At 40.9% G+C, this 19541-nt stretch overlaps 2 protein-coding genes and 3 non-coding genes across 6 annotated transcripts; 1 reads left to right on the top strand and 4 right to left on the bottom strand.

Annotated features, from left to right (window-relative positions):
- Positions 1-5739: 5739 nt before the first annotated feature.
- On the bottom strand, positions 5740-5812 carry Trnav-cac. Its single transcript has one exon. It is a non-coding gene; the product is annotated as a tRNA-Val (tRNA).
- Positions 5813-6107: 295 nt separating this feature from the next.
- On the bottom strand, positions 6108-7456 carry LOC117145106 (deoxynucleotidyltransferase terminal-interacting protein 2). Its single transcript, XM_033310625.1, has 2 exons — positions 6932-7456; positions 6108-6506 (listed from the first exon to the last, which is right to left on the bottom strand). Exons 1-2 carry the CDS (start codon positions 7406-7408, stop codon positions 6135-6137), a joined length of 849 nt encoding a protein of 282 aa, XP_033166516.1. The 5' UTR covers positions 7409-7456; the 3' UTR covers positions 6108-6134.
- Positions 6579-6893, bottom strand: LOC117146144. The gene has a single exon (XR_004459763.1). It is a non-coding gene; the product is annotated as a small nucleolar RNA U85 (small nucleolar RNA).
- Positions 7457-9564: 2108 nt separating the features above from the next.
- On the top strand, positions 9565-10440 carry LOC117145036. 2 transcript variants are annotated; one of them, XM_033310542.1, is made up of 2 exons: positions 9565-9770; positions 9834-10440. In XM_033310542.1, exons 1-2 carry the CDS (start codon positions 9590-9592, stop codon positions 10424-10426), a joined length of 774 nt encoding a protein of 257 aa, XP_033166433.1. In that variant the 5' UTR covers positions 9565-9589; the 3' UTR covers positions 10427-10440. The 2 variants fall into 2 exon arrangements, with proteins under 2 accessions (XP_033166433.1, XP_033166434.1); XM_033310543.1 differs by having other exon boundaries at positions 9891-10440.
- A 3529-nt stretch (positions 10441-13969) lies between these two features.
- Trnav-cac lies at positions 13970-14042 on the bottom strand. Its single transcript has one exon. It is a non-coding gene; the product is annotated as a tRNA-Val (tRNA).
- Positions 14043-19541: the final 5499 nt, after the last annotated feature.

Genomic DNA, 19541 nt, shown 5'->3' on the forward strand with positions numbered 1-19541 from the left:
AGGATGTTCGTGTCTGTGTTACTGGCCATGTTCCTGTGGATGTGCCATTAAAATATTTGCATCTCATTATTTAGTTTTGGGCTATTCGTGTGCCGGCCACTTTCGAGCGATAGATATAGAAATCCAACTATCTATCTTTCGGCTATATTATGGTAATTGACCTTTGCCAATTTCTTACGCATATGCCACACACTCCTTTTTATTTTGCTTTCCTTTGTGGGCAGACTTTTGTTTCGATTCATTTCTGTGTGCTTCGGCTCTATCTTATCAGGCAAATTGAATTTGTGGTCGGCACCCAATGAGTGTGCTAAACCATTTGGCAAACAGACATCAAGCGGCTTACACACACACAAACACAAAATGCACTGGGAAAAATGCGCAGTTCTATAATAATACTTTTTAAGCATGTCCTGTAAAGGCCTAGAAAGATTGGGCTACAGCCCACATTAATTATTTAACAAACTTTATGTTTTTTTTTTACTTAAGAAAAGGGACTGGATTATCTGATTTTTTCCTGTGCATTCGAGTGCCAGTCATTTTTCAGAGTCTTGCAATCTGCTTCGGTTGAGCTTGTGAATGTGTGAGCTGGTGCGTGTGTGTGTGTCTAATCCTTTATGCATTTGGTATCCCAGACGTGGACTGACCCCATTTGCGAAATTCTCTGCGCCATCTATCAACACATACCCACAAAGACACGCACACAATGCACAGGAAATTCACACGACATGGTCAAAAACTTTGCACAATTAAAGTTTAAGTGTTGCACAAACTTGTGTCATGAGCTTAGGAGCCAGGGAAAGGGTGGGAGGGAAATGGGGGAAATCGCAACGATGGATGCATAAATTTAATTTTGTTATTATAGACTTTGCCAACGAATCCCAAAGCTGCACAGTGGGCAAGAGTATCTTATGTTTAAAATGAGTAGATTTACACATAATATTTGATTTCACTTTGCTTACTGTTGACACAAAGCAGTGTTGGAAGGTATATTATACAACGATACTATATACGATTTGAAAAACGTAACTTTTCCGCAATTTTCCTGAGACTGTTTGCCCATTGTGCGGCTGTGTGTGTTTTGGGTAGAAAAAATAACACCTTTCGCAAAGTTGCAAATGCAGTAACAAAGTGTAATTAAAAAGTTTGACTACGCTTGCAAAAATAATGGAATCGATTATGAGCCACGCCCAGAATGGCCACCCCCGCACTTCGCATCCTGCCGCACTCAATGGAATTAAAAGGATATTTTTCGCCTTTGACTCCCTGCTGCCGACTGCCAATTGCATTCCCACGTCCTTCCCCTCGAACCATTGTTTTCGTCTGTCAAATGCAGACACTTTGCTTTTGGTATTCATGGCTCGAGTAGCTGCAACAACCGAGCGGAAAACTCTAGCAGAAACTGTCAATAAGAGCATTTTTATGCATTCATTTCTTTCGCATTTCTGCAATCAGTTGAAAAATTGCAAAAACTACAGCGAGCGCATTGAGAATGAAAACTTTGAGAAATGTTAATGCAATTGCTTTCTCCGAAAAGTTCGAGTCAAGGGAACCACCTCATTAAACTCTGTGAATCGCAAAGGGCTCGCATAAAATTTGTTTAACGACATCCTCGGTTTAATTAGATGAAGGTCCATTTAATCAGAGCGCATTATCCGATATTACTTAACCACTCTTAACCACTTTATGCAAACAATTAATTGTAATGGATAGTGCGATTGGCCATTCGTCTGTCGCCGTTAATTAAGCACAACAAATGCGACGTTTTTATTTTTTAATACTTAAAAGAGTCCGGCCAGTTAATGATTTAAGGGTAAGCGTATATTTAAATTTGCATAAACTGTTATTAATAAGGCAGATTAAGCCGGCAAAATGGTTTGCGTTGAAATCGAATCGAAGGATAAAGAGATAAAATTTGTCGCTTTTTGTGCTTCTTACACTTTGTATGTGCACCTTGCTGATATTTTTATTTCCCACGCATTTGTTATGCTTTTTAATGTATTTTTAATCCGATATAATTAATACGTCCCCAACAACGTTGCCTATAGTTTATTAATTACATTATTTCGTAGAAATATTAACACGAGGCCGCCAAGTCATAAATAAATCTGCGAAAATATCGAATGAAAAATAATACGTTCGCCGGCGAAGCTCGTAAATAATATATAACCGGCGCTTCTTAAAATAAAAACAAAATCGAATAATTTAATAATGGCAAAACTGCGACTGGCGACCGCAAAATGGCTTAAGTCGCCGCCGGTTTAAACAAATGATGTGTGAAAAATTAATGGCAAAGATATTCTCGACTAGTGAGAGTGCGAGGAATGAATTTTAATAATAATTTAAATTGCTTAAAACATTCATTTGCCTTTTTTAATTCTCAATGCGGATCAAACACTATAAAAATTACACAATTATCATACGGAAGATTTAATTCGCAGGAAGAATGAGCAGCTTAATAAGGGAAAAAAGAGCAGAAATCAGGCATTTATTGTGTGTTCCATTGAGTTGTTCACACATGGATTTGCCTTTCATCGTCAATTTAAAAACAATTTCCATGTTTGTGCCATAGTTTTGTCAGCGTTTTAAGTGTATGCAAGTGTGGGTGGTGTTCAAATGATCCACAAACACACACGCACCGACCACACCATACCCACTCAACTGTCTGTCCGTGTGGGAGATTGTAGGCTGTTTGTTGTGGTCAGCTGTGCTGAAAAGCTGGAAAATGAATCCTGAGGTTTCCTCGGTCACCGGAATGTTGTTATAGCACTCACACTTCAGGGCCAGAGAAGTTGCTCATACGCCAGGTAATCCCACATCTTTTTTGTAGCCCGCTTTTGCCGGCTGCTCTAATCCAAAGCAAACACCTGCGTCATAAACTTTAAGCCCGACAAAGTTTCGGGCCAACAAACGAATTGGAATCATTGGAGCGTACTTACGGCTTGCCGTGTGAGAGTTTGGCCAAAAAGAAAACTTTTCGATTTGTCAAATGGTATTTAGGGATATCCTTGGTTGGTCGCAAAGTTTAAAGAGTTCGTTTGTGCATTTGTTTATAATAACTTGTACCTGACATTTACTGTTCAGTTAACGAGCGGTGCTAAAATGTTGGCTCTACTTTTCATTTAATTATTGTAAATAAGAATGTACGAAATGTTAGGCTTCATTACCATTTATTTGAAAAATCCTTGATAATAGCAAAAACACGATACGACCAGAAGTATGTTTGGGTGTCATATAATCATTAATTTATTAAATCCCGGCTTTATGGCTAAAACTTTAACGAATTTTTATTCGCGTGGCCACAACTAATGCGGCATTTCTCTCTCATCATCTTTATCAAGTCGTTATTAGAGTTATTATCATTAATTTATTAAATCCCCCGAACATGGCGCGACATGACAGTCACAATTCAAACAGATACATTTCAGCATTCCCCCAACTCCGACTAAACCGAATTTAATGTGCTTTTCGGGGGAAAGCTGTTTCGGAAAATCTTTTAGTAGCAGCGGAGGAGCAGCGCAATGCTGTTGACACTCGTTTCGGAGGGAAGACTTCATCTTCGCAGCTTAGTGGCGGACAAATTCCGAGTCTTGGTCACGCTCCCCCACTCCGTGGACAACATTTAGCTGGTTATTGTTTTAACATTTGCCCCCATCCCCGTACCCAAACCCATACCCATCCCCGAACCCGGACCGCAAATGTGCGTCTGAGCTGCTCTTATCTTATCGTTATTAACGTTCATTTTATTGTCATGCTGCTCGGCTCGGCTCGGTGGCAATGGCATTGGCAATGGCAGCTTTTGTCTGCTAGTTGCCATCAGTTGGCCGGCATTTCAACAGTCCTTTTATTGTGTCATTATTGCCATTTACTTCGCTTTTCCGCTACTCTTGATCATCGCCGCGCTGTGCGGCCTGCATTATTTTGGTTATTTGTGAGTTTCCCTACAAACGACCTGGTTTCAGTACATTATGCCCGGCGCTTCTCTTTGATTCGCCGATGACATGCGTCACTGCCACACTGCCACAAAATGGCATACTATACTATATAAATTCTATACACAACTTTTTAAATTTTAAATACATACCTTAAATATCATTCATTGGGGGAACCTACATTAGTACTTCTTATAATCAAATTTAAGTTAAGTGATTTATATTTTTCCGCTGTGCATCTGAGAATTCTTTAGATGGCCACCCAGTGTGCGTTCTTCGGCATCATTAATGTGATTAACGTTGGCACAAAAGTCGCTTTTGATTTGGACGCTGAAAAGACCGAGCGATTCGTGATTTTCTTGTGCTTCATAAAGAGCATTTTATACATTTCTCCGACCGTTATGTTTGCTGACCCATAAATACAGATTGGCCGACTTGGGGCCGAAAGTCCGTCAAGAGCAAAAGGATAAATAAGGCAGGCCGCTCATAAATTGATTTCGATATCAATTGCTGAACTTTGACTTTTAATTAAAGGCTGTGCCGCGTGCTCACAAATAAGAGCAAACTTTTCATATGTGCGTACGCTCACAAGGGAAAATGCATATATGATATGCATGCAAGTTACCAATTTGGCGTTAAAATTCATACAAACATGAAAAGGCCGTGGAAAATGCATACATTTGCGCTATAAAGAATGCTTTTCCGAGGGGAAAACTCGGGCGGCGGTGGTCGCTGCGTTAAAAATGCGAATTAAAAAACGCCAAATGAACGGGAACTGGGCGCAGCAGGAAAAGTTAAAACGCGACTCCGGGACGGGCTGAAATTATAAATCAATTTAACGTTGCCAAACGAGGAGGCCGGACAAAAGTGCGAGCCTCGAGCCGCATAGTAAGTAAATGTGCGGCGGTGGCGGTGGCAAAGTTTTCCATTTTCCATTTTACAAGCAGCGCCAGCAAAAATTGTATAAATTGCCAACTCAAACGGAAACGCAATGACACCGGACGCCATTGACCACCGCCGACCCCCCCGTGACCCGTGATCCCGCTCGAGAACCTCCGTCCGGATGGCGGATTACGGGTTTCGGGTTACGGGATACTGGTAACGGTTAACGGGTTATGGCTTTCGGGGTGCGGGTCTCTCCGGGATTTGGTGGACGCATGCGCGGCTCGTCATCCGGCCATTCCGCGCCGCCACGGATGTACACGCTTTAATCCGTAAACCACAAACGACGGCATCAGATACAGATACTCCAACTGGGGCTCGGGACATTCCCCATTCAAGCCACTGGCCCGCTGCATTTTAAGTCAAGCAGTTAAACAACTGTTTGTAATTGCAGCTCCGCCGGCACTGTGGTAATGGCCCTTTGGGGCCGACTTGGGGTTGCCGTCCCGTCCGCCGGAATCTCTCACAGTTGAATGCTGCAAAAGTCCTTGCAAGCGGATGTTGTGCAATAAAAATGCAAAGTGCGCCAAAGTTGCCGTCCAATAGCAGCCAGCTGATACAGTAAATAAATGTAAATTAATGTTGTTTCTGGTGCACCACGAGGCATTACAAGATTCGTGAAGGGGGACGTGCATTTTCACCATGGGATGCCAGTGCGCCGATTTTGGATTATTAAGAAATGATACCTAAAAGTATACCTTGATTTTTTACTTTTCAAGATTTACTTCTTGCCCTGCTCTATAAGAAATTTAACGAGCTGTTCTACTTTAAAATTATGAATTATAGTTAATATAGAAATAAATAAAATAGAAACAACATGCGATTAAAAAAATAGAAATATATATAAATTACTTTAAAAAAATTGTTCTGTTCCCGCCCGGGTTCGAACCGGGGACCTTGTGCGTGTGAAGCACACGTGATAACCGCTACACTACGGAAACTTGATGTGAGATGCGGTTCAAAGATTAGCTATAAAATTAAAAAGAAACTTCCCTCGTTTATTCATAACAATGTTGGATAAAGTAATACATTTAATTTGCAAAATACAAAGAATCTAGCTGAGGAAAATAATTTTTAAATAATCGGACAAAGGTAAGAAAGTTTAAGAAAAATATATCGTGGAGAGCACAAAAAATAAAAAGTACTAATCATACGGATCTTGTGATACTTTGCGATCTCTGATTGATTTCTTTTTTTATCCGATATATTTATGTTCAAATTAAATAGAGAAACAAGTAAGTTTGGTCTTAGAATAAAATATTCCTATTTTTTATTTTTCTTAAGTTTTTTCATTTTTTTCAGGTTTTTACGATAGGCGTATTTGTCTGTGCGCTGAATAACCTCGTTGTACTTCCTCTTGTTGAACTTCTGGAAGCTCTCGTCCTCTAACAACTCATTAACCAGCGACTGCTTCTTCTTGGACTTCTTTTCTTGGTAGTGATCCAAGTGCGAAGGTAGCACAGTTCCGATTTGGAAGAATTTGGGCAGACGTTTCAGGTCGTTCTTCTTGTAGAATTGCTTAGGGTTCAGAACCGATCGCATCTGAACTATTTTCAGTTCGTTGCGCATCTCGTCGGTGATCTCTGTGGCGGGCATATTAAACCATCCCTTGCCCTTGGTCTTGGAGCGTTCAGCCTGAAAAAAAGGAAGGCGATTAGAAATGAAAGCAAGTTATATATTCTCTATATATATTATATTCTCTATATGTTGCGCTCAGATTACTAAAGACGTCGTCACCACGGCATATAGCTTAGACCTAAGTGGCTCCTGGGTCGACAATAGCGCGTGTTTCATTTCCTTTGGGTGTACTGTAAGCCAGAGACTAAACTACCTGTCTAGGACTTAAGGACAGATAATAGTCTTGATCCCTGGCTGTTGGTGTCCCGCTGGCCTTACGGCCACTGCAAAGTCTGGAGTGCAGCAGCAAAGATTACAACGGATGAAACTAGATTTGCTAGAGTCTGAGCCTTAGGTCTGGTCGCCAATGCGCAAACTCCGATGTCGAATATTTCATCATGGGCAAAAGGGCTGTTTGTAAAAAGAAATCGCTTAACACTCACTCTGTTGATGATGGGTTGCTGCCTCTTTCCCACGGTGGGTAGTGCGTGCGCCTGTTCTAGACCTGGATTCAAGGCCTGTTTCGTCCTCTTCATATTACTTTCAAGGTTTTCCTGCCGCAGGTCCAGGTGTGGGGCATCGTGGTTCAGTTCTGTTACTCGCTTACGGGGCACAACTTTTGGTTTGCTGGAGTTCTCCACTGCACTCTCGACCTTTTCGCCGAGGTCCTCCAGCTGTTTGGCAACCTTGGAGACCGGCTTCTCTTGGTCAGGCAGGGAACTCACGACATCGAGCACTTCCTTGGATTTCAACTTCAGGCCGAAGAGCTCCACTTCGCCCTCGTTTTGTTCATCGTCCTCCTCGCTGTACGCGTCACTTTCTGCCAGGAGCAGCTCTTTGTTGTACACAATCTTCTGATGCTGCTGCTCGCCATTGAATTCCTGTCGGCCTGTTGTGTCCACCAGAAAAATAGAATCCATTTTGTGCGGCGACCACGCTTGTTTATAACATGACAACAGTGTGACCGTACAGTAGTAGCACTTACACACACCGGGCGGCTGTATAAAATATACTAAATGCATCGCTCTTATTTTGGAAAATACTAGCACTTGGTAAGGGTATTCCTGAACCTTTATTTATTAAAATAGTTTTAGTTTAAAAAAAATATGGGTTATCATCTGAATTTTCTAAAAAGTTCATTTGACCTATATGGTTTGAATTTAGAAATTCACAACCGATTTACAAACTAATGGAATACCCCCAATTGCAATTTTTCTATTATTAAAGTATAACATTAAGTTGCTTAAGTAATATTTGACGTACACTTAAGTTAACTACCTCATAAAATCTCAGTTCCGAATGCGAGGTACCAGGTCTTCGAGCTTGGTGGACCTAATAACTGAATACTGCCTATATGTACCAATCGAAATGCTACTGAATTGCTTGGTAATTTAGTAGTCATATTGCAATGCTCAAGGCAAAGAGATTATTGTTCTACTAATATTTACGTTATGCAAGGAAAGTCTTTATTAATTTATTCATACCTTTGGCTTAAAATCCATTATAAATCATACAATTTAAAAATTATTAATAATAATCCCATATCTTAGGATTAAGATACCGTTTGCCTGTTATTGCTAAACATGCATTTGAGGTTCTATTTATGTGAGTTCAAGTTTCACTGTTCAACAATAAGGCAACTCATGTTATAGTCGTAAAACAAAGAAATTGTTAAATTAAAATAAGAGGTAAAATATACATAAAAAACAGGTTGGATAAATTCCATATTTAATAACAAATGGTGGTACACTTAGTACACTTGTAACAACTTAGAGTAAATATTACGAACGTAATTCGCTGCAGCAAAAGAATGGGCAAATTGCTCGGCAATGCCGCGTACATGGAAGTGTTCTGAACAGCAAATTTGTTACGAAAATCCGAAGCTAAGCTACTAAGTTACTTAACCAACAAATTTTGAAAGTGGCTGACTCGGGCAACTGTCGCCGGCTTCAGCACCGGACCGCCGCCCGTCCCCGCCCAATACGGCTACCGGTCGAGACCGGAATCCGCGGGGTGGAGGGGGCGACGGATCGGGGGTGCATGACCGTGCGTCGACCGCCGGATAACCCGTCGTCATCCAGTGGAAGGCAGCGGAAAGCCGATCCGAACGAGGAGCCACGGCAACGCCAGGCAGAATTACTGGGAAACACAAAGGTGTGACGGAGGGTCGGCTCTGAACAGATCTGATAAGCAGATGCAGTTACCTGAATATCGATCAATGTACAGAACAATCACAGAATACACTTCCGAGTGAACCTGAAGGAGCAGTCGTATTTATACGAGCAATTCACCAAATAAGCGCTTGGGAATTACAAGCTGGCAGCCGGGCAACCGTGCTGTGTGCCAAACCAAATCGGGGTGGGTTTTTGCCTTTGCTTGTGCATATACATTGTCCGTATATGAACGTTGCTTTAAAAGCCTGTGAACTCAAAAGTATAGACACTATGTAAGAAATTTAAATTATTTTAGAATGACTCAGAATTGCGAAATTGTAAAAAAATAAAAACGGGTGGTATATACAAAAAATCTATTCCTGGGTTGCCCTCGGCTGGTCTCGAATCTACGACTGATTCTACAAGGTGGACTGACAGCATGAGTTAGATTGCTACTACATATTTTTATGTACAGCGGTAGGCAAACAAACAAGAAAATCATATGCATTTGTCGTGGCGAAAATAATGAGTATGCGTGTAGTCGCTGTTTACTTCTTCTCCAAGTTCCCTTTGCTATTATGCGTGTTCCTATTTATGAACACGTGGCGAAAATAATGAATGCGTTTAGTCGCCGTTTACTTCTTCTCCATGTTCCCTTTGCTATTATGCGTGTTCCTATTTATTGTCAATGTGTGAGGATGAATAGATGAATTATCTAGGATTTTGCAAAAACGAGAGCGATAGAGCTGTTGCTGAACGTGGCCACTTGCGCTGCTTGGTTAGAAAGGGAAAACGATATAATGAAAAGGAAATGCCAAAAATTGAGAAGAGACAAAGCAGGCTGCACGAAACTGGAGTGGTGGCATTAATCGTAGAGAAGCCAAAGCAGACGCAAGTGGACTCGTTGACTGCGCACAGCTGCATAAAAATTATATTGTGAAAAGAGTTATGAGCAACGCTGATATGGACGGACGGACGGACGGCGAGGCCCCTGATATTCTTAACCCGACATCAGAAGTGGGATCTGTGCCACACCCTGCATTTTCTGAGGATCAGTGGCGTGCAGTAGTGGAAATGCAAAATCGGAATTTTGCTGAACTTGTAAAAATCATGCAAGTGACGCCGGCACGTGAGCAGCAACCTAGTTATGATGTTAAGCTACCCAAATTTAACCCTGATGCTGCATGCGTGGAGGCAGCAAAGTGGTGTTCAACAACCGATATAATTCTAACTGAGCACCCCCTTAAAGGAAGTAAATTGATCATCGCACTAAGTAACTGCATGGAAGGAACTGCATCTCAGTGGCTAACACAAATCTCGTACCAGGGTATGACTTGGCAAGAGTTCCAGGAATTATTTCTGCAGCGCTTTGAAACCGAAGAGACGCCGGCCGCTACGTTTTTAAATTTACTCAACAGCCGCCCGACTGCCGACGAATGTTACGCGGTGTATGCGAGTCGGCTGGTGACGACGCTGACTACAAAGTGGCGGAATATGGAAATAGAAGAAATTGCCGTTACAACTGTTCTTGCGCATATGGCAAACATTGACAGTCGTTTGCAGCGCGTCCTCTTCACATCCAATGTGCGTACCAGAAGTAAGCTACAGGCGGAGTTAAAAGCGTTTACGTTCGACAAGAAGCGACATGCTCGAGATGACAACCTTGGACCTGACCAGAAGAACCGTAAGGCATCGCCAGTTGTATGCCACTTCTGTTCAAAGCCGGGACATCGAATTGCTGAATGCCGAAGTAAAATGCGACAAGATAGACAGGCGAAACCGTAGCGTGAAAAATCAAATGTTACGTGCTATCGGTGCGGCCAACCGGGACATTTCTCCAACCAGTGCCCGAAAAACGGAAGTGCAGCCAAACAAGATGTGACTCAACAGAAGACTGTTAACCAATGTTGTGTGATTGAGCCAAAGGGAAGCTTGCATCAACGAGGTGAGATCTATCCAATTTGTTTCGATTCCGGTGCAGAGTGCTCCCTTATTAAAGACGACATTAGCAATAAGTTATCTGGTAAACGTATAAACAATACTATAATGATAAAAGGCATTGGTGGTGGCAGTGTGTGCAGTACATTGCAAATCTTGAGTGAAGTTACTATAAACGAAAATATTATGGAAATATTATTTCATGTAGTCCCGAACGAGCAAATGAGGAATGATATTCTGATAGGGCGAGAAATACTTAAACAAGGCTTTTATGTAATTTTGACATCCGATAATTTTAAAGTTGTAAAATCAAAAACTGTTAATAATTGTTCCGTTACTGAGCGATCGTTTACTTTGTCCGATATTGACACCGAATTAGTCGACAATGAGAAAGCTGAATTAATTGAGTTACTTGAAAAGCACTCGACTTCATTTACCAACGGGATACCTCATACTCGAGTAAATACAGGCGAAATGAAAATCCGTTTGATTGATCCAACTAAAACTGTTCAGCGCCGACCTTACAGACTTAGCCCCGAAGAGAGAGAAGTAGTGCGAATGCAGGTGAGCGAATTGATAAGATGTAATATTGTTCGCCCAAGTTGCTCTCCCTTTGCTAGCCCCATGTTGCTCGTCAAGAAGAAGAACGGAACCGACCGTCTATGTGTTGATTTTAGAGAGTTAAACTCGAACACGATTTCGGATAAATACCCCTTGCCGCTTATCAGCGATCAAATTGCTAGACTTCGCGGAGCAAATTATTTCACATGCCTGGATATGGCAAGTGGTTTCCACCAAATCCCGATTCACCCTGAATCCGTGGAATATACTGCATTTGTGACCCCAGACGGCCAATTTGAATTTCTTACAATGCCTTTTGGCCTCAAAAATGCGCCATCTGTTTTCCAGCGCGCAGTCATAAATGCACTTGGTGACCTTGCTAACTCTTTTGTAATCGTTTACATGGACGACATATTGGTAGTATCGCCAACCAAGGAATTGGCCGAAAACTTGGCCAAAACGTATGATTTGCGAAAAGGTGTATTATATCGCAAGGTCCAAAGACGAGGTAGAACAAGTTATTTACCAGTTGTACCCAGAGCTTTTAAATGGTCAGTAATTAACCAGGTACACGAGTCGATAATGCATTTAGGGTGGCAAAAGACACTTGATAAAGTGTACCAGTATTATTGGTTCGCTAAAATGAACAAGTATGTTCGAAAATTTGTTTCAAACTGCATAACTTGTAGATCAGTGAAATCATCTTCCGGGAAGGTTCAGGCGGAACTTCATTCCATTCCGAAGACAAGTATACCGTGGCACACCATCCACATAGATATAACGGGTAAATTAAGCGGCAAGAGCGATTTGAAGGAGTATGTCATTGTTCAGATCGATGCCTATACAAAGTTTGTTTATCTGTATCACACCTTAAAGATAGATGCCGAAAGCTGTGTTAATGCTATGAAATCTTCCATATCCTTATTTGGAGTACCAGATCGCATCATCGCCGACCAGAGCAGATGTTTTACTAGCTCTAAGTTTTCAGAGTTTTGCGTATCGCAGAAAGTTGAACTTCACTTGATTGCTACGGGAATGAGCCGTGCAAATGGGCAAGTGGAACGGGTGATGGAAACACTGAAAAATTTGTTGTCAGTGGTAGAATCAAGTCAACGATCGTGGCAGGACGCACTTGGCGAAGTCCAACTTGCACTGAATTGTACAATTTCTCGTGCCACTGAGGCAAGTCCGTTAGAAATGTTAATTGGTAAACAGGCTCGACCCCTTGGATTAGTTCCCCCATGTGAGACCGAATGTGAAATAGATTTGGCAACTGTTAGAGCTCATGCGACAGAAAATATGAATTCCTTAGCGTCTTACGACAAATCCCGATTTGATAGCAGTGTGGCAGCCGTTGACAAACACCACGTAGGTGACTATGTGCTATTGAGGAATGAAGAAAGACACCAAACTAAGTTAGATCCGAAATTTAGAGGACCGTTTTTGGTGACTGAAGTATTAGAGGGTGACAGGTATACACTAAAGTCGTTGACGAGTAACCGATCGTTCAAGTATTGCCATGAAGATATACGTAAAATGCCGGATGCAGAAATCCCGAATGAGTTAAACGAGAATGTAGAGCAATAGCTGAAATATAGAAACAGTTGAATGAAAAGAAAAGCCCGCCAATGAGTTCTTTTGTGAACGAGAGATATCCGTCTAGGTGAGACGATGAATTGTGAGTTATCCGTCTATGTGAGACGATGAATTGTGAGTTATCCGTCTAGGTGAGACGATGAATTGTGAGTTATCCGTCTATGTGAGACGATGAATTGTGAGTTATCCGTCTAGGTGAGACGATGAATTGTGAGTTATCCGTCAGGTGAGACGATGAATTGTGAGTTATCCGTCCAGGAGAGACGATGAGTTTGGATTGAATTAATAATCAAGTGTGTGTGAACTGGCGGAAGATCGATATATAGAAATCGATAAATGATAATGCTAAGATAAGTTGTAAGCTGATGTATTACTGATCAATGGAACTGAATATGAAAACAGAATAAGTTATCCCAGCAACCATGAAATAAAAGCTGTTTTGTTTCTTCACAGAATTAAGATTTAAGAAATACACCTAATAAAGTCAAACTAATGAAATTAAATGTTATTGAATAGTGGTGAAAGTATGTGATCTTGATATCTTGGTATCTCGGTATCAAAAGCTTACACGAGGACGTGTAAATGTCAGAATGGCCGTGTCGTGGCGAAAATAATGAGTATGCGTGTAGTCGCTGTTTACTTCTTCTCCAAGTTCCCTTTGCTATTATGCGTGTTCCTATTTATGAACACGTGGCGAAAATAATGAATGCGTTTAGTCGCCGTTTACTTCTTCTCCATGTTCCCTTTGCTATTATGCGTGTTCCTATTTATTGTCAATGTGTGAGGATGAATAGATGAATTATCTAGGATTTTGCAAAAACGAGAGCGATAGAGCTGTTGCTGAACGTGGCCACTTGCGCTGCTTGGTTAGAAAGGGAAAACGATATAATGAAAAGGAAATGCCAAAAATTGAGAAGAGACAAAGCAGGCTGCACGAAACTGGAGTGGTGGCATTAATCGTAGAGAAGCCAAAGCAGACGCAAGTGGACTCGTTGACTGCGCACAGCTGCATAAAAATTATATTGTGAAAAGAGTTATGAGCAACGCTGATATGGACGGACGGACGGACGGCGAGGCCCCTGATATTCTTAACCCGACACATTTATAAATTTGTACCCTTTGAAATGCCCAAAAATGTGTCATTTTAAAATTAGTTAAAATAGAAGAAAAACAATAAAAAACCAACTTGGTTATCAAGTGCCAAAAATGAATTTGACAAAAAAAAACTGGAATTGTTCCCGCCCGGGTTCGAACCGGGGACCTTGTGCGTGTGAAGCACACGTGATAACCGCTACACTACGGAAACAGTTGAAAAATCTTCGTCCAAAGTTGCAGCTCCGGTGTGCCAAATTTTTTTAAAAGTACATATGTATAACTCTTAAATGAGATTAATAGATAAACGGAAATACTTATGGTTGGATCTAATACATTATAATTATTGTAATGTCTTTGGTTAGATCTAACAAGCATAACTATGAAAATCTCGAAATAGTTCCAGTATTTAGAAAGCGTATAATTACTTTGCGAGGCGTTTTAAAGTCTTGAAGAAAATGGGCGAAGTTCTGCCAGACTATTGCTTTAGTTCTAAATACTAGGAAAATAGTGCTAATATGTACTGGTATATCACGAAGTGAGATATGTATTAAGGAGTTTGCTAGGGCAATCTTTGGATAATTTACCTTCCTACTTATCACCCTTTCATTCAGCATAAGATATGTAGCGCTTACGAAGCCGGTAAATACAGGTGTGAAAATAAAATTTAATGCAAACTTAAAGTTGACACTGAAGTCAAATAAATCATGATAGAAAATTTATTGATGTCTTTAATTGTAAGCTTAACTGCTTAATAAATGAATAATTTGTTTAGGATTCGTCTGCGGTTGACACTAACATTTAATTGTATTAGCTATCTGTCATAATTCGTTTATATTGTTTGGCTCCATTTTTGTAAATGATTTTTATATGATTTTCGGAAAGCAAAGGGTGGTATATGTCAAACTTAACAAAAGTGAATCAAATAATTCGCCACTAATTTGATTCTAAATGTTAAATGCACTAATACGAATTAAGCCGGACAAAGTGTCAGTTTTCATTTTGCAAAAGCCAGAGCTAATCTGACACAATTTCGCTGGTTTATTTGTATATTTAGCGCCATCAACCAGCAGCATTTTACTTTACTTAGGCACGCGGCATTAAACCGAATGCAGATAATTAATTTCATTGCACATTGAGCTGGTGCTAATTTAATAAAATAGTGCAAAACGCTTTGGTGACTTTTCCATTCACACATTAATTAATTTGATTGCCAATATAGTGTGTAAAATGGCAAAAATTCCAATTGTGTTCATTATTAGAATCAAACTGAAAATTTGTGCTGAGTTTACTGAGCTGAAAAAAGAGCACATTTATTTTATATTCACTGATTTCAGAAATTCGAATATAATTAAAAAGGTTATAAATGGAATGGCCAACGTATTATGATAGTTTTATACTCCTGCCCAAAATGCTCTTATTGCTTGTTCTTGGTTGAGTAACTAAGTCCGGCGGGCAACCTTTGACCCGCCCACAAAAGACCACGTACCCAGTTTTTTATAGTCCTAAACTTTATTCAAAGCAATAAAGAACATCGAAGAAACATGAAGTTGCACAAATGGAGAACGAATTTGAAATTTACTCTCTAAAATATTTATTGTCAACACATGGAAATCTATTGGCAACCGCTAATGTTACCACTTTCATCTTTTGTACTAAAATGAAGTTTTATTCAAACCAGAATGAATTTGATAGATGTATATATTGATAGGAAGCATCTAAATGCCAATCTAAGCCTCGGGCCAAAGTGAAGCCAGAAAGTAGAAGCTTAAGGCGAAACAGGTGTGCTCTTACCCTAGGAAAGGGTATCTCGAAGGTGGGAAGGATGTTTACCACGGCGCCTAAACAAACAGTGCATACTTTTGGGCGCCCAATGTTGGCACATGCAAGGCGTGTGCAATAATGCGAGCCAACCTTTCTTGTTGCGGCCGTGTCAAAAGTATTTTGACTTGGAAAATTTAAATTTTTGCCCCTCCCACGCCGCGCAGGAAAAGTGACTGACTTGTGGGGAAACAAAGTGTGGAGGCTATGAAAAAGGTTCTTTTTCGTGGGCGGTAGCTGGTAAAGGATAAAAGGTAAACACACTTTCTGCTTGGCAACAAGTTTTTTATTGCTTACCAAATGAGCAAAGGGCTGGGATCAGCGGATGTGGTAAACATTGCCGTGTTAAGTTTGCCAATCGGAACTTTTCAATGCCATACAAAGGCGGTGGGCAATAAAAATGCATTTTTTATTTGGCTCCCAGATTTATTCTTCCGAATAAAGGCAAGGGGCACAAAACGCGAATTTCTATTTCTTTGCACTACGTGATTTGCAATTTTCCAATTTCCCAAGAGCCGAAAATAAAGTTGCACCCCGACCCAAACCCAATCTCGCCGACTCTGTTTCAGTTTGTGGTATGGCGTATCAGGCCAACCCACATGCGGTGGTTGTCCACACGGCAAATGGCGGCTGCCATTTGATTTTTCTCGGCAATTTTATTTGCCATTCGCGATGCGTATTTTATACATGACTACAGCGAAAATTCACTAAGGAATAACGCGAGGGGAATTGGTCTAAACCCAGTCCAAAGTGGCATGTTAACTTGGCTTATTATTAATTTGGCTTGTACCAAATCCATTTAATATTTTACCACTAACTCAAGCTTCAAGATCTACTTATAGATCTCTTTATAAATTAAATCTCACCTATCATCGGATTTAAACTCTATTTTTCAGTGCTGGCTAATTCGCCATGTATTTTAGCCGATTTTCACTGTGGCGGCTGTCAGTGATTCGGCTTCGGTTTGTTTGCACTCCTGCAAATGTATTGCATTTTATTTACGATTTCTAGCTGTCCTGGCTCCTGCCGTTGTTCGCGCATTTCCCTGACGCGATATGCACTTCCTGGTCTGATACCTCAACTTTGTATTTCCGCCATTTCCTTCGGCTTTTCTCCAGGAGCGCCAGCAGCAGTCAGGGCCAAAGCCGTGGCCATATCTGCGCAGCTGGGGCACAGCGATTTCTATTCCAATGCTGCCAAGACTGCGCTCGAGGCCAATAAATATTTTTTGGGGCACGCGATTTTGTGCGGCACTTTGCTTTTTCTTTTTCATACCCACTTCTCATGGCGGAGAAAGGTATATTGAAACTGGTCAGATATATTAGATCTTAGTACTTTAGTGCCTTCTAAATTCGTTTGGCTTTAATAACTTCGTTCAAAACAAATACAGTATGAGCTTTATATATAAATTGTGTTTAAATATTTGGCAACTTATTTAAAATGTTAGTTAAAAGTCAAAACAAGAAGTATCTGGCAGTCTGCACCCTTTGAAATCACTTCCAGTGTTTATTTTGCCTCGAGATGGTTCTATTTCGGTCTGGCGTCTTGGCCTCGTCCTTCGTGTCCTGCTGCCATTGTCTGCCACGCCATTTAATGTGTTTACTAGATAATCGAAATCATGGCAGTTTGTTGGTTTTATATGTTGCATTAACACATTGCAACTGCAGACATGTGGGCTGCCAACAAACTTCCCTTGTTTGCCCTTTAATCCACTGGAGTGAACTATGTTCCAGAGAAGAGTCAAATTCCTTTGTTACTCATGAGCAGGCATTGTTTTTGCATTCTTTAAAGAATTATTAGCGAAGTTAATTTCAGCCAGGAGAGTAGAGATAGAGTCGTCTTTAATTAATTTCCCAGCTCGTTTCTAGCAGATTGAAGACAAAACCCGAAAACTTTCACAATTTGCGCACGCACATCGCAGCAGATGTGATGCCGGGCGATAAAGTTGCCGTTGCGGAGTTCAACTATTAATTACGTAACGGAAATGCAAATATTTCAACCAATTTGTGCCCGCAACAAAACACAGCTACGTGCAACACTTGCCAGCTGATAATTAGCAAAAAGTTGCCACTGAAATAAAGTTACAGCCAACCGTTCACCCACTTCGTCCTTGGCAGCAAGGATAGGATCCTAGATGGCTGCACCTGCTGACAGGTGTTGCCAGTATTTTGCATATGTCTTCCTCCATTTCTGTCAACTGAGCACCGGAAATTGCTGTCGGCACAACTTTCTTTTTCTCTCCGCCGAAAGTGGCTGCAAAGGAAGGGAAAACGATTTATAATTTAGCCAATTTGATACAAGATATTCGTCAGATATTCCCTTTCGAAGGACGCCTTAACTTGTATCATACGGCAAATATTTGGCTTGTACTTTTATTGTTTGTCAAAGTTGGCCAAAGTACAAATGAATGGGGTAGACAAACTATTGGGCATTGTTTTACTTTTGTTCGAAAAAATGTTTGCTTGTTGCATTTTGGGAGAGGGGTGGCATTTTCTGTGTTGTTTACTTTTTGTTGCAACGATTTCGTAATGAGAAAAGTTTTTGGCGTGGCAAAAATGTTGCTGACTGCCTGGTTGATTTTTGGATTATTCGAATTTAAATTTAGCATTTAAATGGTTTCTGGCATATGATACAAGTTTTTGATTAGCAGAAATTTGTGTTTTATGTGATTATGTGATAGCTTTAAAAATGTTATACAGTTTTCATAGAACATACACATTGTTTTTGATAGAATATCGAACTAGAAAGTGGTAAATCAAGAATATTAATAATTTTTAAAATAAATAAATGACTAATAAAATTATTTAGTCTATATAACTATGATTTTGATATATGACACTATAATTTCCTTTTATAATTATTTCCTTATGGAATAATTTACGTTTTCCTTTTCCCTAAACAGAAATTAAAGCCAACTGCAATCGGTAGATGAGCAGCCAGCTTGAACTCAAAAATGAATCCACTTGGGTGCGACCAAAACGACTCCTTTATCACGGCCTTCTCAACTCCCATCTAGCTTCACTTTTCACTGACTCTCTGACATGTTGAATGCTGTTGCAACATGAACATGCTGGGTACGGCCATAAAACTCTTGTACCAATCCCAAAAGCCCACTCTCGAACAACCCCAAATATGTCATTACGCATACGCACGGTGGGCGGCAACCGGGCCGAAACTAAACAAATGCGAAAAAGTCGAGCGCCCGGCACTGAGATCGGCCGAAAAGCTCACTGCGGCAATGCAAAAATTAATTTTCACCCCAACGGCCATGCAGCGAAATTTCGACAGAAGCCGGCAACGCCAAATGTTAAGCAGGGTTTTGGGTTAGTAGGGCTCTGGCGGGGATGCTGGGTAGGTACTCTGGGTTTTGGAGCTGGGTTTTCGGCTGGTAATGTCGGTTCTCCCGACAGTTACAAGTGCTGGCTGCAAGTTGCCAAAACAGCCACGGCCAGCGAGCCAAACAAGCCGCATTAATTAGTGGCCAAGGACATGGACACGGACATGGAAATGGACGGAGTCCTGGCTCGTGCTCGCAGCTCCCGCATTTTACATTAACCATTTTTTTTCCGCCGGACTCTATCCCGCTGGCTCATGACAAATTGGACGTGCTCTCCCGAGTGTCCAAAGTGGCGAAGTTATTGCCATTGCTGTACTCCGAGCTGGACTCGCCGGAGGCCCCGCTTCCTTATCCTTTCGCCTCCATCGCGGTGCATTTGTTTAGCGATATTGCCACCCGGCAATGTCCCGCTGCTGATATGCATTGAGTGCATTAGTTGCATGTGTGTACACTGAGAGAAATGCTGTTTGATCATGATTTTAAATTTGTAGGAACTGAGATGAGGCATTACATACTTTCTATGAATAATAATAATATAATAATGTATAATAATAA

Source organism: Drosophila mauritiana, chromosome 3R, assembly GCF_004382145.1.
Source record: "Drosophila mauritiana strain mau12 chromosome 3R, ASM438214v1, whole genome shotgun sequence".
In the NCBI taxonomy this organism is placed as follows: Eukaryota; Metazoa; Arthropoda; class Insecta; order Diptera; family Drosophilidae; genus Drosophila; species Drosophila mauritiana.